The sequence below is a fragment of the Pongo pygmaeus genome, chromosome 7 (genome assembly GCF_028885625.2).
Source record: "Pongo pygmaeus isolate AG05252 chromosome 7, NHGRI_mPonPyg2-v2.0_pri, whole genome shotgun sequence".
NCBI lineage: Eukaryota > Metazoa > Chordata > Mammalia > Primates > Hominidae > Pongo > Pongo pygmaeus.
In genome coordinates this window covers 20231516-20255375 of record NC_072380.2, presented here as the reverse complement: position 1 = coordinate 20255375, position 23860 = coordinate 20231516, and the positions used below count along the sequence as shown (strand labels likewise).

The 23860-nt window shown below is 44.8% G+C and overlaps 1 protein-coding gene across 4 annotated transcripts in view; it reads left to right on the top strand.

The window, feature by feature from the left end:
* Positions 1–22392, top strand: part of SLC18A1 (solute carrier family 18 member A1) — a 38327-nt gene extending 15935 nt beyond the window's left edge. For 2 of the 4 annotated variants that reach the window (XM_054498845.2, XM_054498846.2), the window contains 8 exons: positions 2172–2232; positions 2315–2410; positions 16551–16629; positions 17569–17620; positions 19174–19237; positions 19521–19640; positions 19852–19985; positions 21381–22392. In XM_054498845.2, coding sequence (XP_054354820.1) covers positions 2172–2232; positions 2315–2410; positions 16551–16629; positions 17569–17620; positions 19174–19237; positions 19521–19640; positions 19852–19985; positions 21381–21494 — 720 coding nt within the window. In that variant the 3' untranslated portion in view covers positions 21495–22392. The remainder of the gene's footprint in view (positions 1–2171; positions 2233–2314; positions 2411–16550; positions 16630–17568; positions 17621–19173; positions 19238–19520; positions 19641–19851; positions 19986–21380) is intronic. The other 2 variants (XM_054498847.2, XM_054498848.2) reach the window with 2 other exon arrangements.
* The last annotated feature ends 1468 nt before the right edge of the window (positions 22393–23860 follow it).

Sequence of the window (23860 nt, the reverse complement as noted above, 5' to 3'; positions counted from 1 at the left end):
AGACTTTTTCAGTTCTTTTTCCCTTAGACTTAATGAATATAGCCAAATACTGTATCTAGAAATTACCGTACTTGCATTAGTTCTTCTTTCTACATTTAGTGTGATTATATAATGCATGATACATTTGAAATTCATTTGCATCCATTTGTGGGTTTTTTTTGTTTTTTTTTTGCATTTAGTTTTAGTTTTTTTTCTCCATTCCGGCTAATTGTATTAGTCTGTTCAAGCTGCCAGAACAAAATACTACAGATTGGGTAGCTTAAACAACACATATTTATTTTCTCACGACTCTGGAGGCTGAGCGTTCATGGTCAAGGTACTGTTGAGGCTTGGTTTCTGGTGAGGCCTCTCTTCCTGGCTTGCAGACAGCCACCTTCTCGGTGTGTCCTCATATGGCCTTTACTCAGTGTGCATGCACAGAGGAAGAGAGCCCTGATGTCCCTTCCTCTTTTTATAAGGAAAACAGTTTTTCAGATTACAGCCCCCACTCTTATGACCTCATTTAACCTTAATTACCTCCCTAAAGATACTGTCTCCAAACACAGTCATATTAGGTTAGGACTTCAACATACTAATTTGACTAAGGTGGGGGGACTCCATTCAGCCCATAGCACTAAAATAATTTTATTTTTTTAATATATAGAACATTACTGCCTAAAAGTCAAAATTATTCAAAAAGGTGTACTCAAAAAGTGTCAATCCCTCCAGTCTTTCTAACCCTCCCCCTCCCTCATCCCTACCACTCGTAGGTAACCAATTTTAATGCTTTCTGGTTTGTCTTTCCTGTGTCTTAGTGTTTTTTCCTCAAAATAAATCACTTATGTGTTTTCTTATTTTTCACTTTTCTATTACATGAAAGGCAGCACACTGCGTATTCTTTTTTTGCATTCTCCTTTTTTTCTCAATAGTATGTCCTGAAGATTACTCCACTAGTTCACAGAATCTTTTCTTATTATTTACCACCTGTGTAGGTATATATAGATACACACACACACACACACAATTGTGTATGTGTACACAATGGTACACAATGTGTGTGCACCATATTTTATTCCATCTCCTATGTTTAGGTAGTTTTCAGTATTTTGTAGTTATAAATAGTGCTGTCATTTGCATGAGTGCATTTTTATAATGTTGGCATTAATCTTTAGAGTCAATTCCTAGAAGTGGGACTGTTGGGTCAAAGGGTTTATTGGACTTTTAAATGTATATTTTAATGATTTACATCAGTTTCTTTACTTTGAAAAATAATTGGGTAAGAGAATGATCTTTTTAGTTTTAGGATCCCTAAATTTATCAATCCACTATTGTGTGTATGCAGAGAGGATTATCATACCAAAATGATAAAATCTATTACAAGATAGAATGTAGTAAACACCATGAAGGATTAGGACATAGTGTTCAGGATGTTTGAAAGAGAGGGAAGCCCCAGCTACTGAGTCAGGGAGCACTCTGGAAAAGAAAGAGCCATTTAAGCTTGACTTTAAAGAGTGGGTAGAACATGGAACAATGGAGAAACTAAGGACGTGTAGTTTAGGCAAAGGCAATAATGATGGCTGAGGGACTGCTGGGATGCATGGAAAGAGGGTGGGGCAACCAAGTTTAGATGAGAGTGTGTCCTGATGAGAGTGGGTCCTGGATGTTTAGGCTGTATTTTAACCCTGCTTCTTCTACCTTAGTTCGGTGTGGCTCAAAATGATCAGAATGAAGAATTCAGAAAGCTTGAGAGGCTTTCTGAGTTATGGCTTCTGTGCTTGCTTTTGGGATTCGGTGCTCTGCCTGTGGTTCTCCCAGGACAAATATTAGCACCAGGGAGATCTAGTGGAAACCAGGAGTCCAGACATCTGTTGTCCAACCCTGACCTTGCTACCAATACACTCTGACCTTGCTGATGGTCACGTGAAGGCAGGAGTCATGGCTGGAATATGTTGCTTCTCTATCTGTGAATATTACAGTGCCTACCTTGCACACAGGAGGGGTCCTGCCTCCAGCTTCCTCTGTGGCATCAGACAAGTCACTTTCTCTCCCTGTACTGGGGTTCCTGGTCTCTGCAGTAAAGGACCTTCTGTAGATGGTCTCTAAGCCCATAATTGCACCTTCTCAGATTCTGTGAAAATAGGAGAGATGTATGCACTGTACAAATGGACATTTTTTGTTATCCACGTTCTCAGAGTGCCAAGGGGACTCCGCTCTTTATGCTTCTCAAAGACCCTTACATCCTGGTGGCTGCAGGTAAGCTGGCGATGACCTCCCATTGGGCGGGGAGTGTCTGGGCTTCAAGCAGCCACAGCTGCTCACAGAATGGTCTCCCCAGGGTCCATCTGCTTTGCCAACATGGGAGTGGCCATCCTGGAGCCCACACTGCCCATCTGGATGATGCAGACCATGTGCTCCCCCAAGTGGCAGCTGGGTAAGTGACCTCAGCCCCCCGCTCAGGGCCTGGCAGGAGAAGGTGGGTGCCATGAGTCCTTTCGTTCAGTGTCTCACAGGGACAACATGCTTCCTTTGTAGAATGACCTCCCATGTCCACACCCACGAATCAAGCCCAAGCAGGTGTGCGGTCCCTCAGAGAAGCAGTCTGAGAAAGGGGAGGGTGGGAGAGGATGAAAGGGGCTATGGAGAGATCACATACCTAGCTGTGTAGTAGGATGATTAGTGATTTCCAGTCCGAAGATTCATGTTTTGGTTTCAGCTCCTTTGATTTTCTATGAAAACTTGTGCAAATGCCTTAAACTCTCTGAGCATCACTTTTCTCATTGCTAAAATGAGCATCAAAATACTATCTAGTTCAAGAGAAATTGGATGAATAAATGACATATGAGGTGAAAATGCTTTGTACTCTGTACAATATTAATGTGCACCATTACCATCCATATTCTTCTCCCTTCAGCTCCTCATCCTCAAGACTACCCTTTGGTTATCTTTTTTACCTCTAAAAAGGGGCTTATGTAGCACTCATTTAGGAAAAGCTATGGGTCCAGGAGAGAGGGTTCCAGCTTCCTTTGTTCATGCAGAGACTTAGAGAGGAGCTTGGGGAGGAGGATCTAGCCCTTCCCAGGAACTCTGAGGAAAGAGGACAGGGAAGGCCACGTGCAAATTGCTCCATCACTGCAGGGAGGAGAGGCTTACGGGGCCAGAGGGGAAGCTGATAAGAACCTGATATAGTTCAGCATGCAATAAAAAGCACTAAATCTAATTTTGGGGGGCACAATTCTAAGCAAGACTCCCAGCTGCACTCCCAATGCCAAATTGAATTTTTATGGGTTGCAAGTGCTTTTTACCATGACGATTAATTGAGTTAGTCGGTGTTCAGTGCAGATAATTCATCGCTTGCCCTAAGGCTCTGGCCACTCAGAGTCTCGATACTGGTGAGCAGCTACAACACAGAGTAGCTCCTCCCCAGCAGCCTAGGGACCATTCTCAGTTGCCAGTTACCAATTACTCAGTTACCAGTCACTCAGTTACCACCATCATTTACAGCTTCCTCAATGCGATCTGGTCTGTAAATTCTGACCTCAAAGTTGTCCAACAATCACCTAGAGAGCTTGTTAAAACTCTGATTGCTGGGAGACAGTGGGCAATTCAGTCAAAACAAGTTTTCATCCCTAGTAAGTTTGCAGGTGATGCTAATATAGCTGGTCAGTGATCACACCTAGAAAATCCCTGCTGTACATGAAGAGCATCCCTCAAGGGTGTTGGGAGCAACAAAGGAGTCCATGCTTTTGAAAGTAATGTGTAGTCTGCCTCTGAGTGCTTGCTATGTGGCCCACCATACACTAGGTAGCATCGCCAAGGGGAGGAAATAGCCCAGGTCCACCTGGGTTTGAATCCTGACCACGTCACTTACTGATTGTGACCTTGGATAAGTTATTTAACCTCTTTGACCTCTGATATGGTGTGAATGTGTCCCCCAAAATTTATATGTTGCAAATTGAATCCCCAATACAACAGTCTTGAGAAGTGGGACCTTTGAGAAATGATGAGATCATGGGAGCACCCTCATGAATGGATTAAGGCCATTATCATGGGAGTGAGTTTGTTATAATAAAAGGGGAGTTCAGCTCCCTTTACCTCTCTCTTGTGTGTGCTCTCTCTCCATGTGACCCCCTTTGGCCATGTTATGATCCAGCAACCAGGCATTCCCCAGATGGCCAAACAGATGCTAGAGGCTTGCCCTTGAACTTCTTAGCCTCCAGAACCTTGAGCCAAATAACTCTCTTTTCTTTATAAATCGTGCACTCTGGTATTCTGTTATAGCAGCAGAAAATGGACTAAGACAGAAAATGGGTACTGAGAAACAGGGCTGCTGCTATAACAAATACTTGAAAATATGGAAGCAGCTTTGGAACTGGAAAATTGGTAGAGGCTGGAATAATTTGGAGGAGCAGGCTAGAAAGAGCCTGTATTGCTGTGGTTAAGGCATTAAGGGTGATGCTGGTGAGGGCTCAGAAGAAGAGGAGAGCTATATAGAAAGTCTGAATCTTTTTAGACATTGGTTAAGAGGTTGTGACCAGAATGTTGATAGAAATATGGACAGTAAAGGTCATTCTGACGAGGTCTCAGACAGAAATGAGGAACAAGGTATTGGACACTAGAGTAAAGGTCATCCTTGTTATACAGTTACAAAAAACTTGGCAGACTTGTATCCATAACCTAGGACTTTATGGAATAAAGAACTTAGAGGCAATAAACTAGGATATCTGGCAGAAGAAATAGCTAAGCAGCAAAGCTTCAGGCTGCTGTGTGGCTGTTTTAACTGCATGTATAGTGACATGTGAAAGCAAAGATATGACCTAAAGGTGAAATTTATGGTTAAAAGAGAAGCAAAACAGAAAGACTTGGAAAATTTGCTGCCTGGCCTTGGAAAGAAGGAAAAGGCATCTTTAGGAGAGCACACCAAGAGCATGGCCAAGCAACCTAAAGTGATTAGTATGGATAAAAGGGAGCCAGGCACCATTTATTAAGACTGTGGGAGAAAGACCACAAAGGCATTTTAGAGACCTTTGAAGCTGTGCCTCCCATTACTGGCCCAGAGATATAGGAGGGCAGAATGGTTTGGGAATAAGCCTGGGGCACCCTCCATGGGCTCACTGCCCAGGACCACCTTGGGACTCTGCTGTCTGCTTTTCAGTGCAGTGCCCCTCAACTGTGCCAGCCATGGCTCAAGTGGGCCCAGATGTGGCCTGGCCTCCCACTCTGGAGGGTGCAAGTGGTAAGCCTTGGTGGTGTCTATGTGGTGCAAATTTTGCATGTGCACAGAACGCAAGAGCTATGGGTGCATTACTTCCTCCACCTAAATTTGAAAAGATGTCATGCACAGCCACTTCCAAGATCACAGAACTGTAGGGGCACCAGCATGGTGGCCTGTAAGCACAAGACTCCAACCCATGATTGCTGCTGGGTGGACTGAGCCCAGAAAGACCATAGGGGTGGGGCTGCCTGATGCCTTAGGGGTCCAAACTCCACTCCAGTGTGCCCAGGATTTTGGACATGAAGTCAAAGGCAATTATTCTCCAGCTTTAAGACTTAATATTGTTTTCCATTTTGGGTTTTGGACTTTCACGGGACCTGTTACCCCTTTCTTCTTCCCAGTTGCTTGCTTTTGAAATGAGAACGTCTATTCTATCTTTGTTCCACCATTATTTTTGAAAGTAGATAAATTATCCCTTGGTATCCATAGGAGACTGGTTCTAGGAAGCCTCACAGATACCAAACTTCAAGGAAGTTCAAGTCCCTTACATAAAATGGCATCGTATTTGCATATAATCTACACACATCCTTCCATGTACTATAATCCTCTCTCGATGACTTGTAACACCTAATGCAATGGAAATGCCATGTAAATAGTTGTTATACTGTATTGTTTTCTTGTTTGTATTATTTTTATCTTTTATTTTTATTTTTATTTTTTTTCCTCAAATATTTTTGATCTGCGTTTGGTTGAATCCAAGGATGTGAAACCTGCAAATTCAAAGGGCGAAGTATAATTTGTTTTGATTTCACAGTCTCACAGCTGGAGGGAATTTGCCTCAGGATTAATCATACCTGGAATCTCCCCCATATCTAATTTAGACAAGACTCTGGATTTTGGACTTTTGAGTTTATACTGGAACCACTTAAGACTTCTGAAACTATTGGGATGGATTGAATGCATTTTGCATTGTGACAAGGACACGAATTTTGGAGGCCAGGGGTAGAATGCTATGTCCTCCAAAATTTGTGTGTTGGAAACTTAATCCCCAATGCAACAGTGTTGAGAAGTGGAACCTTTAGTAGGTGATGAAGTCCTAGGGGCACCGCCTTTATGAATAGATTAAAGCAATTATCATAGGAGTGGGTTAGTCACAAAAGCGGGGAGTTTGGCCCCTTTTTCCTTTCTCTCTCAAATGCCCTTTCTCCATGTGATACCCTTCGGCCGTATTATGACCCAACAAGAAGTCCCTCACCAGATGGCCAAGCAGATGCTGGTGCCATGCACTTGCACTTCCCAGCTTCCAGCATTGTGATCCAAATACATCTTTTTTCTTTATGAATTACCCAATCTGTGGTAATATGTTACAGCAGCAAAAATAGAACAGACTAAGACCAACTCCAGTTTTTTAATTTGTAAAAAAGTAGATATTTTTCGGAGTCATTTTCATCTGGAATCCTAAATGGATTAGCCCAGTGCATGGAACACAGGATACTATCAGTAAATAAAAAATTATTTGTACAATTTTAGTTTAAACCATTTTGATAGTCACAAAATGTGTAATCCCTCACCCCTTAGAGATTCACTGTGAAAAACAGGTGTTTTTCATGCAGGGGTCATGTATCTATAAATACATATTCTGGAGCACCTATTTTGCACAAAATACTGCTAAAATGTAAGCTATAATCAGCTCCTAAAGAACAAGCAACATGGATTAAAAAAATCTAATTAAGGAAATTTTACGCCATTTAAAATGATGTCAAGGAGGTGTATCTAGGAGGCCTTAGGCTTCCTAGAGGTGCTTACTTCCACATACTAGATAAACAATTGAGTAGTTTTAATTTTTTTAAGCAATTAAATATAAACGAATGGGTACAGTTTGCAACAGATTGCCACCTGTCCAGATAGCCTACACAAATACACTAAGGTGTGCTTACTTCTACTCCATAGAAGAGAATATTAAAAGCAAACAAGTTGTCAGCCAATAAATGGTCGATTGTTGACTTTTAATTTAATTGTAATTGCCATGGTATTTTTTGTCAGCCTGCACTGTTTTTTTCTAGGTACAGAGAGGGATTAAAAGGGCTGCTGAGATCCAGACAAACTCACTCTGCTGATCTCAAGCAATCCCTTATACCAGAGCCATCTGTGCTACCACACTGGGGATGTGGCATAGTGGAAACACCTGGAGTTAGAGTGAGATGGCCTGGACTCAAGTCCTGACATGTCACTCATGAGTTATGATGATAATAATCAAGACCAGTGCTTGTAGGGCCCTTACTCTGCGACAGGCATGAGCAAAATGCTTGATATGCACTATTTCCTTTAAACCTCACAACTGGCCTGTCTGGTAGAAATTACAATTATCCCCATGTTTCAGAGATTTCTTTTCTTTCTTTTTTTTTTCTTTTTTTTTTTTTTTGCAGCTGCAAGATTTAATAGAGTGAAAACAGAGCTATCATATAATGGGAGGGGGCCCAAAGGGGGTTGCCACGGCTGGCTGGAATGCTGGGGGTTTATATCCCAATCATTGTCCCTCCCTCTGTGCTCTCAGGTGATAGATGATTTGATTATTTCTTTACCTCCTGCTTTTAACCTAATTGGTATTTTAGTGATCTCTCTTTACTATGTGATTGGTCAGGTGTGAGTTGAGTTACTAGCCCCTTGTTTAAAGGTGGATATGGTCACCTTCCCCAGCTAGGCTTAGGAATTCTTAGTTGGCCTAGGAAATCCAGCTAGTCCTGTCTCTCAGTAACCCCTCTCAACAGGAAAACCCAAGTGCTGTTGCGGAGGTTGGCCGATGACCGCTCTAACTGCTTCCTGCCGAACTGGAGCATAGTAGGGGTCATGCAGTTGAGAGTTCCTTGGGAGGGTTGCTTTCAATGTCATCAACATTGGAGCATGGACTAGCAGGCCAGTACAGGAGTCTGTGGTAGATCTTAGTCACAGACTGCATCTGGGGGCTCCATTTGAAGAACCATTTACAGTTTTACAGCTTCAATTCTGGAAGAGACAAACTTAACGAGGAGGTTAAAGATACAGAGATTGAAATGTATAGCCTAAAGTGCAGTGGGAGGCATATCCAACAGTTAGTAGGATTTTGGCCAAGGTTTCATCGAGCCTAGTGAGGGTGGTATTAAATAGGCTTACCAGGCAAGTATGGGTACAGAGGGTCTTCAAAGGCATACAAGAATTGAGAGTCAGGATGTACAGGGATGTAGAAAAAGGCATCCTTATGGTCCAGGACTGTTAGCCACTCTGCTTCCTCTGGTATTTGGGAAAGTAGAGTGTAAGGGTTAGGTACAGCTTGGTATAGAGGGACAATAGCCTCATTGATAATCCTGAGATCTTGCACTAACCTCCACTGTCCATTGGGTTTCTGTACTCCTGAAATTGGAGTACTGCAGGGGCTGTTGCATAGTTTTACTAGGCCTTGGGCTTTTAGGTCCTTAACAATCTTTTGGAGTCCTTGTTGAGCCTCGGGTCTAAGGGGTACTGCCTTTGGTAGGGAAAGGAGGTGGGATCCTTTAGTTTAACTTGAACGGGATGGGCATTCTTCGCTAGTCCATATTGTCCTTCTGTTGCCCAGACTTCAGGATTAATTCCTTCCTCAAGCAGAGCACAACAAACAGGTGTTCCTTCTCTATGTTCAGGTGTATAATGGCCCCTGCTTTTGTGAGAATGTCTCTCCTTAATAAAGGAGTGGGGCTTTCAGGCATAATTAGAAAGGCATGTGAAAAGAGCAAAGTTCCCCAGTCACAACTTAGTGGCTGGGAGAAGTATCTAGTGACTGCCTGTCCTAGGACCTCTCGGATAGTGACAGATCTGGAGGACAGTTGTCAGGGACAGGAGAGTAAGACTGAGAAGGCTGCACCAGTGTCCAGGAGACAGTTAACCTCCTGGCCCTCAAAGGTCAAGCATACCCAGGGCTATGTGAGGGTGACGGCATGGGCTGGCTCTTGCCCCAGGCACCCTCAGTCCTGCTGCTGGATCATCTGGTTAGTGGCTTCTGACTCAGAGGACCTTTTTCCCCTGGGGCAGTGGGCCTTCCAGTGATTCCCTTGACATAAGGAGCATGGATGAGGGGGTGGCTTATTTCTATTCGGACAATCTTTTTTAAAGTGTCCTTGTAGACTGCACTAGAAGCAAGCCCTATTAGGCATTTGATTTGCCCAGGCTTCCTGTATTCCAGAACCTCCAAAGTCCACTTGCCTGAGGGCCATGGCTAAAGAGGTGGCCTTCTTTTTATCCCGTTTGTCCCATTCCACCTGCTCCTCCTGATCTCTATTATAAAAAAATGAGGTTGCCAAGTTCAATAGGGTTTCTAAGTTTTGCTCTGGGCCTAAGGTGGACTTTTGAAGTTTGTTTCTGATGTCTGCAGCTGACTGAGTGATAAACTTATCCTTTAAGATTAGTTGGCCTTCAATAGAGTCAGGAGACAGAGAGGTATGCTTCCTCAATGCCTCCCGTAGTCTCTCCAGAAAGGCAGTAAGATTTTCTTCCTTTCCCTGTGTTATAGTGGACATCATTGAGTAATTCATAGGCTTCTTCCTAGTTTTCCTTAGTCTTTCTAGCACGCAAGTTAGCAAATGTCTGTGGCACCAATCTCCATGTTCTGATTCTGTGTCCCACTGAGAGTCTACACTGGGAACTGCCTGCTGGCCTGTGGGGAATTGTTCTTTTTCCTCTGTTGTCATCCTATCATTGGCCTGACTGAGATACCAGAGATCACAAAACTCTCAGGCTGCAATTATGGCTGCACTTCTTTCATTTGGGGTTAGTGTTTGATCTAGCAGTAACATTAAATCTCTCCAGAACACATCTTAGGGGCGTTTTTGCCTTGGGGAAAACGTTTCCCATCTGAAAAAAGAACATGAGGATGCCAGCACCCCTAGTCATTTTCCGATGAGCGTTAGTCCTAGAGTGTCCTCTATGGTCTTAATGCTTATTCCTTTCCAGGGTGTGTAACCACCCATGGACCTCTGCTTACCGGATTAGTTACGCTTACTGATGTAGCAGTTCTGCACCTGATTTCCCGCCTTTCTTGACTACAAAGAAAGGAGTCCGGGCTGCTGGATTCTGGTGGTCCGTTACCAGCATGCCCAACATTGCATTTGCGATCAGGGGTGAGTTCTAGAGCTCGGCTGGGCAACCCAGTTGCTCCATCAAGAAGCGTTCCCATAAACAACAATTCTTATGCAAATTCATTTCAGAGAGGGTGTAGGTAACCCTTTGAGTCAGGATTGAGATAGAGCTTTTGCCCACTAGGGCCTTTGTCCTTCTTTTCCTTTGTAGGAATACGCCCTAATTATTGATCTTAAACTTTTCGTTGCCCCGGATTAAGTCCTTTTGGGTACGAAATATGAGAGATGGATCCTGTTTATCCTATGTGTCTTTTTCCTACAAGAAGGAGAGCGAGGAGAAAAAGATGGGCTTGCTGGTTTTGTAAGTACTTTAAGGCTTGGCTGAATGCAAACAGCTCGCACGTTTGAGCAGACGAATTATTAGGCAATTTTCCTAACTCTGCTTCTACAAGAGTTTCCTTATCAATTACTGAATACCCATTACGGTTTTTTCCCTCAATCACCCGGGAGGAACCATCTATCCTCCTGTCCTGAAGGGGGTACCTCCTAAGTCTGGTCGGACCTTTGTATGGTAATTAAGATTAAAATCCCCTGTTAGGAAATTGGCTGGGTTAAGGGGATTTTCAGTGGTTAATGTTAAGTCATCTTTTTTTTTTCTTAACAGAACAGCCCCATACTTTAAGATTTTTGAGTTAGTAAGCTAACTTTTTTTTTTTTTTTTTTTTTTTTTTTTGACTAAGGATAGTTCTGAACTGGTGAGGTGTGCTCACAATGAGGTTTCCCCTAAAAGTTATTTTTCTACTTTCTTCTGTTAGCAAAGCAGTTGCCACTACAGATTGAATGCATTTGGGCCATCCCTTTAATTTACTCAATTTGCTTTCTTACTCATCTATTATGTTGTCGCAGGCCCAGTTCCAGTTGTTAAAGTACTGGGTAACCAGTTCTAAGGCCCTTGCCAAGGAACTGAGGCTTGGAGATTGTATTGCACGGGGTGGGTAAGCTGGGTAGAAATTGAGGGAAGAGAGTACTTACACAATGGCAGAGCAATCCTCCTAGCCATTTACAAACTTGGGGCCCTGGCAAGGGTGGTGGGGAATGGGTCCCACATAACTGCCCATGTTGAGAGCTGTGTACCTAAATTGGGAGGGACACCAGGGGCAAGACTCCCTGGGTTCACAGCCTTGGTGCTTAAGGACACAGTGTAGAGCTTCCTTAGATCCCCTTTGGAGACACAACTTGCTCTAATACTTGGCAGAGGAAGTGAAAGTCTGAAGCATTAGTACCTAGGAGGCAGGGATCGGAGGAAGTAGATTCAGAGGTAAGGAGAATTCTGGGGCTACACTTTCAAGAAAGTCATGGTTGGGACCCAGGAGGTATGGGTCAGAAGAAGAGGTAGGGGCACACACATGGGCAACTATAGAGTAGAGACTTCTGGCTGCATCATGATCTCAATCGATCAATGCCCATAGTTCGGAATGACAGCTTCCTGCCTCTAGTTGGCCCTCGGCTTCCCGCAGGAAAATTGTGAAAGCAGAAGCTGGTTCCAGGCAGACCAATGCTCCCAACCTAGAAGGATTGGGAGTTGTTAGAAAGCCTTTTCCCAGAAAGCCTCACAGCTGAGTCTTTAGTCCAGCGGCCATGCTAATAGTTTTTAACTGGCCGACAGGTGCTCGGTATTTTCCTCTGACTCTAAGGAAGGATACGACAGAATAGCAAGCAAAAGTGATCCAATATTACTCACCACTTTGGAGAAGCCTCGTATTGGCCACCAGATGTTACTGGCAGGTCTTTGTTCTTAGAGCTCCCAAGATGGGGTGGGCCGCTCCCCAGATGGCGGCAAGCCTTTTGTTCTCTGACCTGGGGCTCTTGGCCTCATGGATTCCAAGGAATGGAACCTTGGGCCATGTGGTGAGTGTTATAGCTCTATCAGAAGCCGTGGGTCACAGAAGAGAACTGTGGAATGCAGTGAGTAGTGTTCAGCTGGATTAGGATGAACCCGGGCACTTAGGTGCGCAGGAACAATGGTGAGCCTCTACCCCATCAGGAGTGGCAATGGGTGCCTCACTGGATCAGAAGCACAGTGGACACCCTGCCAGATCCGGAGGGGTGGAAGTCAATGGAGGGTCTGTGATGGCAGCATTCAGCAGTGGTGGACGGTGAGTGAGAGCTCAGCTTGAGCCAGAACAAACACGGACCAGAAGAGTGTGCAGTTGCAAGATTTAATAGAGTGAAAACAGAGCTCCCAAAGGGGGTTGTCCTCAGAGATTTCTTGATCTGACCCAATTTCCCAATGCTCTTTCAAATCCTGGACTTGTCATCAGCAAGCATCCTATGCCCTCATCCTTTTCTCTGAACATGTATTTCATCTTCTTGCCCTACTGAGACCCAGATGTTTTCTGTGAATATTGTTTCCCTGCAGCATCTAGACGGAAGTTCATGTTCCACACCTTGCTCTCCTTTGCTGCTTCCAAGTCATTTCTTCTCTGTTCTCCTTCAAAGACCTCAGCTCCTTTGAATGTCACGTTGTTAGATTACACCACCCAACCCTTCTTTATTACAAACATCTAGTGACCTCTTAGTTGTCCCTCCTCATTCATTAAAGCTGTCAACATCTGGCCCATGTTCTTTTCACCTCTACTCCTGTCACCATTTTTGGTGACTTCAATATCCAGGTGGATAACTGTGGATCTTGGCCTCCTAATTTTTTAAACTACTCTTTTGCAATGATCCTTTCCTCCTTTTCACCTTAACCAATTTAATCCTATTTATGCCTTCACTTTGTGTATTAGTTCATTTTGCATGGCTATAAAGGAATATCTGAAGCTGGGTAATTTATAAAGAAAAGAGGTTTATTTGGCTTATGGTTCTACATGCTGTACAAGAAGCCTGGCACCAGCATCTGCCTCTGGTGAGGGCCTCAGTAGGCCCAGCTCTTTTAACAACCAGCTCTTGTGTGAACTTACAGAGCAAGAAGTCACTCATTACCGTGAGGATGGGGACAGCACCACACCACTCGTGAGGGATTCATTCCCATGATTCACACACCTCCCACTCAGCCCCACCTTTAACATTGGAGATGAAGTTATAATATGAGATTTCAAGGGGACAAATATCCAAGCAATATCACCTTGACATCAGTATTAATTATATTTCCTCTGAAATCTCAGTTCCAAACAATCCAGTTCTCATCTTACATATTCCCTTCTCAGGTGTTCTAATAGTCCCATATCAACAATTTTGGACCAAACTGGGATCACCAATTCACTGTCCTCAGTAATTTTTCTTCCATCACTACTCCTGTCCTCACTTCTTTTTTTTTTTTTTTGAGACAGAGTCTTGCTCTGTTGCCCAGGCTGGAGTGCAGTGGCTCACTGCAAGCTCTGCCTCCTGGGTTCATGCCATTCTCCTGCCTCAGCCTCCTGAGTAGCTGGGCTACAGGTGCCCGCCACAATGCCTGGCTAATTTTTTGTATTTTTAGTAGAGTTGGGGTTTCACCATGTTAGCTAGGATGGTCTCGATCTCCTGACCTTGTGATCCACCCCCCTCGGTCTCCCAAAGTGCTGGGATTACAGGCGTGAGCCACAGCGCCCAGCCTGTCCTCACTTCTTTCTTTCTTCAACTTGGATTCAATGGCCCATCATGGATGTCACTCTTCTGAAACTCGTCACTCCCTCTGGGCTTGTCACTTGCCAAAAACTTCACTCTGGCTAAGCTGTCTTGTTGCCTACTCCTTGTCTGTAACTGAGCCATGGCATGGGGCTGCAAAAAAACACAACCAGGCTGTTGGTCTCACCTTATACTTATGGCCACAAATCTGAAGTGGGTTTCACACTGTCCAGCAATCTTTCTATAAGTCCCTAGTTATGTCCTCCTTCTTCTTTTCCAAAATGACTATTTTATATTTCTTCATTTTAACCTCATATGCACTCCCGTCCCTTCACCATCATCATTCTCAGTTGTTGACTTTGCCTCCTAGTCATTGAGAAAACAGAAGCTATGAGAAAATGGAAGCAATGAGAAGGGAACTCTCATGTTTCCATCACTAAGTGTACCCAGTATCCTGCACCTGAACCCACATTCCCAGCCTTCTCTCTAATTATGGTTGGAGCATCCCAGCCCTGATCAAAGGCTAGACTCTTCTCGATTCTATCTCTCCTCACCTACTTCATTGGCTACTTCTCATCACCTGTGCTATCTCTGCGTTCTTTGCTAACATTTAAAGATAGGAGTCCCCCAAGACTCAGTCCTTGGATCTCTATTCTTTATTTGTTCTTTCATAAGCAATCCCATCCATTTGCATGGCTTTAAGAACCATGTGTAAACCAATGTCTCAAATTTCTCTCTCCTTGGAACTCTAGATTTGTGTATCTAACTGCCTGACAGCTCTGCTTGGATATCTACCAGTCACTTCAAACCTCTCACGTTCCCCCCACGCTCTTGCACTTCCACCAGTTTTCCCTATCTCCAGCTACCCAATTGATTAAGATAAAAACCTAGGTTATCCCTGATTTCTCACTTCCCCTCCTCACTCCCGCTATGTCTGTACCAATTCCAACAGAAAATGTCGCCAACTCTACCTCCAAAACCTCCCATTTTGTTCACTTCTCTCTACCATGACTTCTAATCTGAGACACCATCACTTTTCTCTTGGATTCTGCAAATAGTCTGGTTTCCACTCTTGTCTCATGAACCCATTCTTCTAAGGGATTTTAGACAATATAAATCCAATTATGTCATTTCCTTCCAAAACTTCCATTGCTCTTGGAATAACCAGATTCATTTCTAGGACCTTCATTTTCTCACCCTCCACTTTCCTCTTACGTTTCAGCCACACAGACATCCTTTCTACTCTTAAAGCAAACTAAATGATTTCTTTGAGACCTCTTAATTTGCATTAGATGCTTTTTATTTTCTGCTTGAAGTGCTCGCTTTGGTTATTAAGGTCTCAACTCGAGTGTCACTTCCCCAGAGGAGCCTTCCCCAACCCTGAAATCCCAGGTAGCCCTTCTGAGTTGCTCTGCCATATCACGACATTAAATTTCCTGCAGATAACTCAATACTTTTCAAAATTATCTTTTTTGTGTATTTGTTTACTTGTTTATTGTATGTCTCCCTCCCCTGGAGTATAAGCTAGCTGAGGGCTAGAATTTTGTTTGTCTTATTCACCGCTGTATTCCCAGCCCCCAGAATACCTGACACATGGTAAAAGTTTGTTAAAATGAATGAATGAATGAATGAATGAATGGATGAGACTCGGACAGGTTAAGTAAATTGTCCAAGGTCACAGAGCTAACAAGTCGTCAAGCCATGATTTGAATGCAAAATTTGGAGCTTTGTGTGGCTCCAAAACCCATGTTTCCTGAACACTTCCCTCCACTGTCACAAAAAGCCATGTGTTCAGGACTTCAATTTACAAAATATTTTTGCATGCATTACCTAATTTGCTCCACATTGTAACCTGGTATGATATAATCATAGCTTTGCTTTTTCCAGATGTGGAAACCAAGGCTCAGAAAGGTTTAGTAATTAATCCAAAATCCCTCTCAGAGAAATAGAAGGGCAGGTAAGTAGCAATGCAGGAATTCACTTCCCAGGAATTATGTATGGGTATGTGGCACCCAACCACGCCACCTCTGAAGCTCACATTCTCACGCTGATAATCAAGGGTATTTTATACATGAGAATGGCTCATCAGGGCCATTCATTGGGAATCTAAGTGGGGAGCTGGAAGCACATTAAATGTGCTGAGGCTAGGCCAGGTGTGGTGGCTCACATCTGTAATCCCAGCACTTTGGGAGGCCGAGGCAGGCAGGAGTTCGTGATCAGCCTGGGCAACATGAGGAGACTCCATCTCTACAAAAAAAAAGCAAACAAACAAACAAAAAACAACTAGGTATGGTGGTGTTCACCTGTAGTCCCAGCCACTTGGAGGCTGAGCTGGGAGGATCACTTGAGCCCAGGAGGTCGAGGCTGCAGTGGGCTGAGATTGTACCACTGCACTCCAGCCTGGGTGACAGAGTGAGGCCCTGTCTCAAAAAAAAAAAAAAAAAAACAAAAGCACTCAGGCTAAACAAAGGCCTGCTCCTGAAGAAAGGAGAGCTGTGGGGGTCCTATGGCAACTACTGTGGGTTTGCACAAAGGTCCCCAGGTAATAAAATAAAGTGGTTTGGGGATCTTGGAAGGTTACAGGGGTGGGCTTCACTGTCTCTTAGGAGACAAGGCATTTTAGAGTAAATTGGGCACGTCCTAAGGTAAGGATCTGTGTCCTTCCACAGGTCTAGCTTTCTTGCCTGCCAGTGTGTCCTACCTTATTGGCACCAACCTCTTTGGTGTGTTGGCCAACAAGATGGGTCGGTATGTAGCCTGGGGATCTGGGACGAACAATAGAAATGTAAGATGGAAGAGTGCCTGTTCCTGATCTTGGAATGATGAACAGCTTCCATATAGTTGAAAGTTTAGGACGAGTAAACACCGATAAAAACTTCCCACTGGGAGGATGGGTAGTGAGTGGGTGGTGAGGGTGGTATGGAGAATGGATAGTCCTGAGCTCTGAGCTGATTGGTATAGAAGAGGCAGTGGATACATGAGGGGCACCCCTTACTTTCCATCAATTTGCTGTCCAGTTGAAGAGATAAAATAACCACAACAGAGAACAGCTATGAAAAATGCAGTATTTTGGGAAAGTAATTTTCAAATTATGTTCTGTGGAACCCTAGGGAGTTCTACAGAGGCACCGCAGAAGCCACTGATGAGGAAGGGTTGGGGGCCAACAGCTATGAGTCTCGATTCTGTCCCTCCACTACAATAAGGACAGCTTTAATTTTATCTTTGGAGTTCAGCACCAAGATTTTAGAAGCACTGCCATAGGACATCAGAGAAGGAAAGAAGTTTGGTACTTTCTGTGTTTTGTGAGACAGACCTCAAGGACTAAATAAAATATGGACAGGTAGGAGGCAGTCTGAGCTGGGCAATGGCATGAGTTAAGTTTGAGGGCTACTTCTAAGGAGAAAATGCCTTCTGAGTCAGCTAATTCCTCCTGTAAGGGAAGGAAGAGTGTGTCCCATGGCACCTCCTCTGCCTTTCTATAGAAAGAGGTGTGGAGCCAGGGGGGACAAGGAAAGGGCAGGGAGAGAGCTCTTTTGGGTACAAACTGGTCAAGTACGGATGCCGTCCTCAGGTCCTAAGGGGTTGCTGGGATTAGGGCTGGTGGGACAGGTCAGCGTGGTGGTGATGGGGTGCAGGTAGGGGGGAGGTCTCCCCTAGCAGAGTTTGATGATGGCTCTTTTCTTCCAGGTGGCTGTGTTCCCTAATCGGGATGCTGGTAGTAGGTACCAGCTTGCTCTGTGTAAGTATAATAAGACCTGGGGGAGGGGTCGGAGGGAGGGAGGGAGGGGGAGAGAGAGAGAGAGAGACCCAGACATTTAAAGACCACTTTCCTTTAAAATGAGCAGAGTTGGCTTGGCAAGGACTGTCAGAAAGACTGCTTCTGAATAAGCAGGAATTTAGCAAGGGGGAAGACGCCACGAGCTGCAGTGGCTTTCCATTGAGGGGAAGTGGGAAAGGAGAGAGCCATAGGGCAGCTGGAACCAGAGGTCTGAGGCTGTATGTGTGGGCGTATGAAGTGATACATGTTGGTATCCATTTCTGGGGATGGCAAAATGGCGCATTTTATGACTTCATTTATTCATCCCACCCTGACATAGCCTCATAAATCCCCAGGGAACCATCATCTATGCCCCAGTCTCTGGCACCAGAGGCTTGATAGAAGAAGAAAGAAAGAAGGACTTTTTCATTTCCAAGAATCCCCCTCAAGCTCTCAAAGCCTTCATTTCCTGCTCTCCCAGTGGGGATGAGAAACACACAAACCTCCTAGGCTTGAGGGAGAGAAGAACAGGGCTACAAGGCACTGTACACTGTGGTCAAGACCAGCGGGAGGTCCTGAGCAGGAGCATGGGATCCGGGTTCCATGGCAGGTTTGCCACTTTCTATGCATGTGACTTGGAGCGGGTTACCTCATCTCTGTGCGCTCAGCATCCTCATCAATGTAGAGAGAGTTCTGATGGTGTCCACAGGGTTGTCAAGGTAATCCACATAAATCACAGCGTCTGGCACGTGGTGAGCCCATAGTGAATCTCAGCCAATACTATTGATAAATTATAAACATTTCTTGGGACATGTACCCTAAAAATTGTTATCAGCCAGTAGCATCTAAATGGTATGCTAAACCCTTAAGGGGTGAATGTCCTGGGGTAGCAGGTTTGAATGGCAGGTTCCCAGAGAGGGAGGTGAGGAACCTGAAAAAGAGGGAAGAAAGGGTTTTTGTTGGGGGACTGGGAGGGCAACAGGAATGAGTCTCACAAGCTTCCTGACAGGGGACCCAAGCCACACCACCTGCCCCCTCTAGCTTACAGCTAACTGGTTGTTGGGGCCTCTTCTCTATCTTCTTTCTCCAACAGCTACCAAGTTAGAAGTCTAAATGAAACCTCTCAGTGATGTCCATAATGGAAAACAGAGGCAACTTTATTCCATGAAGAATGAGACCAGGAGTGTATGTTTAGGTAGAGAGGAGTAGAGGAAGGGGAGAAAGTATCCATGCAACAAAGGAAGACCCTCGTTAGAGCATAATGGAGTCAAGTCTGAGGTCCAAACTTGATCTTGCCACTCATTAGATCTGCAACTTTGGATAGAGCAATAAACACAATAGTGCTGGTCAAGTTTTCATATCCTTAAAATGGAGGGATAGATTCTTTTCCGTGAGAAAGTGTGAGAGTGCAGGAGGATGATGTATGTGGCCAATAGTGCACTGTGAATAAACACATTTCATGTGAAAACTCTTTCAACCTTGCTCCCGCCTGACCCATATGGAGTCCTGATGACTCTTCCTCCTTCCCCTTGCAGGTTCCTCTGGCTCACAATATTTTTGGTCTCATTGGCCCCAATGCAGGGCTTGGCCTTGCCATAGGTAAGAAGTGCCCTCAAAGAAAACAAGAAGCCCCTGCATGTTGGCTTTGGGTCTGATGCCTTTCCTCCCGCTTTTCTCATCAGAGGAGGTAGGTGGAGAGGCAGAAGGATCAGGAGGGCAGCTGGCAGGGTTGTGGAGAGATGAGCTCGTAATTCCCACCTGGACAGGTGTTGGTCCAAGGGAGAAGACAGCAGGCAAAGCGAATGGACTAAATGGAGGAGCAGAGGCGGGATGGTACTGACTGTGGGTGGGGCTGACTGTGTCCTGTTTGCTCTGGCCACAGGCATGGTGGATTCTTCTATGATGCCCATCATGGGGCACCTGGTGGATCTACGCCACACCTCGGTATATGGGAGTGTCTACGCCATCGCTGATGTGGCTTTTTGCCTGGGCTTTGCTATAGGTATGTTGGCAGGATCTGGTGCCCCACTTTCCCCTATCTACTCTTTAGCAGCTGGAAGTGCAGCCAGGAAGCTATCCTCCTAGGGTTCTGGAGATCTTTGACCCTGAGACATCCTCTGGGTCACCCACTGCCCCTAGCATAGTGTCTTACGTGGAGGATGCTCCATATGGAGGCTCCATAGACACTTGTGACTTTGATATATCCCTCCCAGGTCCATCCACCGGGGGTGCCATTGTACAGGCCATCGGTTTTCCCTGGCTCATGGTCATCATTGGGGTCATCAACATCGTCTATGCTCCACTCTGCTACTACCTGCGGAGCCCCCCAGCCAAGGAGGAGAAACTTGTAAGGAGCGCCAACTGCTAAAAAAAATTCACTTCTGTTTCTTTCCATCATCTCTCTCATTCCCTTTCATCCTGGGCTGTCATTTCCTCCCTCTATTGCTCTGTTGATACTCTCTCTGCTTTGCCATGTTTCCCAATCCCCTTTCATCTTCATATTTATTTTGTGCACTTCCTTAATTTCCCTTCTCTAAGTAACCACTTCCCCTCTTTCTGGGGCTATCAGGAAGGGTCTTCAGTAGAGAAGGGAAATGGGGGCAGAGGACCATCAAAGACATATTGTAGTTACTGTTCTTAGCTTGCTAGTTACTAGCAAGATGTGAATTACCAAGTTAACTCCCTCATAAGTGGGCGGAATTCCACTGGCACATCCATTCATCCACTCATTCACTCTAGTGCACCATTATGCTTACCATGTCACTTTTTTTTTTTTTTTTTTGAAGGAGTTTCACTCTTGTTGCCCAGGCTGGAGTGTAATGGCGCAATGTCGGCTCACCACAACCTCCACCTCCCGGGTTCAAGAGATTCTCCTGCCTTGGCCTTCCAAGTAGCTGGGATTACAGGCATGCACCACCATGTCTGGCTAATTTTTTGTATTTTTAGTAGAGATGGGGTTTCTCCATGTTGGTCAGCAGGTCACCTTTTTAAAAGTACAAAAACCCCAGGGAAGAGATCCATATCATAGGATTTTCTTTAATAAAGCACTTTCCTCTTACTGCAGCACAAACATCCTGAGGGCCTGATGGGTTTGGGATGCTGACAGAGGCTGCTCAAGGGAACAAAAGAAGACATGAAGGTGTGATAGGGAGTGGTGGTGATTCCATTTGTCTTCCTGCTGTAACTTTCACTACCACTGTTAGATTCAGTTAAAAGCATATGAGATACTTGTCCTGACAAGGGTTGATATACTAGGTACCTCGGGAGGCCGGTGCATGTACATGCAGAGGGTCCTATGCATGTTTCTTGAGTACTTAGCAATGTCAGCCTTGGATGAACTAGTGGGAGAATGGAATGGGGAGATTGGTAAAAAAAAAAAGATGTGCGGTGGTTGGCCGGGCGCAGTGGCTCACGCCTGTAACCCCAGCACTTTGGGAGGCCGAGGCGGGTGGATCACGAGGTCAGGAGATCGAGACCATTCTGGCTAACACGGTGAAACCCCGTCTCTGCTAAAAATACAAAAAAATTAGCCTGGCGTGATGGCGGGCGCCTGTAGTCCCAGCTACTCTAGAGGCTGAGGCAGGAGAATGGCGTGAACCGGGGAGGCGGAGCTTGCAGTGAGCTGAGATCGCGCCACTGCACTCCAGCCTGGGCAACAGAGCGAGACTCCATCTCAAAAAAAAAAAAAAAAAAAAAAAAAAAGAAGATGTGCAGTGGCTTCTCTTCTTGCCTCTCTCTGCAGGCTATTCTGAGTCAGGACTGCCCCATGGAGACCCGGATGTATGCAACCCAGAAGCCCACGAAGGAATTTCCTCTGGGGGAGGACAGTGATGAGGAGCCTGACCATGAGGAGTAGCTGCAGAAGGTGCTCCCTGAATTCATGATGCCTCAGTGACCACCTCTTTCCCTGGGACCAGATCACCATGGCTGAGCCCACGGCTCAGTGGGCTTCACATACCTCTGCCTGGGAATCTTCTTTCCTCCCCTCCCATGGACACTGTCCCCAATACTCTTCTCACCTGTATAACTTGTAGCTCTTCCTCTATGTCTTGGTGCCACAGTGGCCCATCTTTTATGGGAAGACAGAGTGATGCACCTTCCCGCTGCTGTGAGGTTGATTAAACTTGAGCTGTGACGGGTTCTGCAAGGGGTGACTCATTGCATGGAGGCGGTAGTGAGCAATGTGCCCCTGAAACCAGTGGGGCGACTGACAAGCCTCGTTTATCTGTTGCCTGATTTTCTCTGGCATACTCCCAACAGATTGGAAGAGTGTAACCCTCTGTTCCTCAACATGTTCCTTCCCGGGTTTTCCCAGCTGAGTTGAGAAAATGTTCTCAGCATTGTCTTGCTGCCAAATGCCAGCTTGAAAAGTTTTTTTTTTTTTTTTTTTTTTTTTTTAATAAAGTGAGTGATTTTTCTTTGGCTAAATCTACAGCTGCTAAAAGGGCTTTACCCTCAGTGAAAAGTGTCTTCTATTTTCATTATCATTCGGAAACAGGAGCCCATTTCTCTTCTACTGGAGTTATTGACGTTCTCCTGACCTCCCCTGTGTGTTCCTACCTTTTCTGAACCTCTTAGACTCTTAGGAATAAAAGTAGAAGAAAGACAGAAAAAATAATTGATTAGACCCAAGATTTCATGGGAAGAAGTGAAAAGAAACTGCCTTGAAATCCCTCCCGATTGTAGATTTCCTAATAGGAGGGGTGTAATGAGACATTGTTCATACTTGCTAATAAATACATTATTGCCTAATTTAGACCTGGTAAACTAGATGTTGTTTTATAGCACAAGAGACTGTGTGGGCAAATATAGCAAATACTATAAATATTATCACACTTTTCTACCTTTTTGAAATACTTATTGGGTGATCGGATTTCAAAGAGGTGGGAGACATGGCATCCCCCTAAGTAGCTCCCCATCTGTTTGGGCAAACAGGGTGTGCACAGTATAAAAAATGATTAATGCTGTAAGTTAGTATACATTCTGTGTTCAAGTACGAACAGGTTGGTGCTTATAGGCTGGGTGGGAAATAATGGCAGAGATAGAGGTAAGAAGCAGGATGGAGAGACCCACACAGACAGGCTTTTGGGATGCCTGAATATCAGATTGGGGTTTTCAGACTTTATCTGGAATAACACCCGGCTCTGATTTTTGCACTGCTCTGTAGGAGTCGTCTGGCTCCAATGCAAACCCTGAATCAAAGAGCACATTCAAGCTGAACCTTTCAATGAATCTTCATCGTGCAAATGATAGATACCTGAATTACGGATATGTTTTTAGGGGGCTGGCATTAACTAGACTACCTGATTTCCAAAACTAGATGTGTTATAATCATCTTTGGTCAGGATGACATCTTTCTCAGATTTTGAAGGAGCTCAAAGGTGAAATTAGAAAATTATTTGTCAAAATATATAAACTGTAAGTACACATGCAGAGTGAATGAATGACCATTGGGATAGCTTACACAGGTGGCAGTGGGGTGGGCGGGATGCGGAGCTCTGGCAATGACAGCCCGCTGACTCTGACATCCACCTGGGGCAGGGCTTATAATAAAGACAGGGCTTGCTACAGAAATGAACACATTTAAAAAATGGGAGCAATTTATTTTCCAGAGAAACTGATTCCTGGCTTGACAGCTAACATTGTTTGAACGATATGCAAAATGTGGATAAAGGGAAGCCAGTGGACACAATTTGAGACTTTTAAAACAATTATTGTCAAGGGTCAACACCAGGCCGGGCACAGTGGCTCACGCCCGTAATCCCAGCACTTTGGGAGGCCGAGGCAAGAGGGTCGCTCGAGCTCAGGAGTTCGAGACCAGCCTGGGCAGCATGGCGAAACTCCTTCTCTACAAAAAATTAAAAAATTGGCCAGGTATGGTGGTATGTTCCTGTGGTCTCAGCTTCTCAAAGGGCTGAGGCAGGAGAATCACTTGAGCCTGGGAGGTGGAGGCTGCACTGGGCCATGATCATGTGACTGCACTTCAACCTGGGCAATAGAGTGAGACCCTGTCTCAAAAAATAAAGAGTCAACACCAAACACTGTAAAGTAAGTCAGGACACTTTTTAAAATAATAGATCAGAGGTAGGTTAATGATCATAAATGTAGCCTATATATGGAAGAGTGTAAAAAGAAGAATTCCACAAAAATAGGAAATGGAATTGGTCATTATTAGTGGCCTTATAAAGAAGGCCACTAATATAAAGAAAAGAATGCATGGTA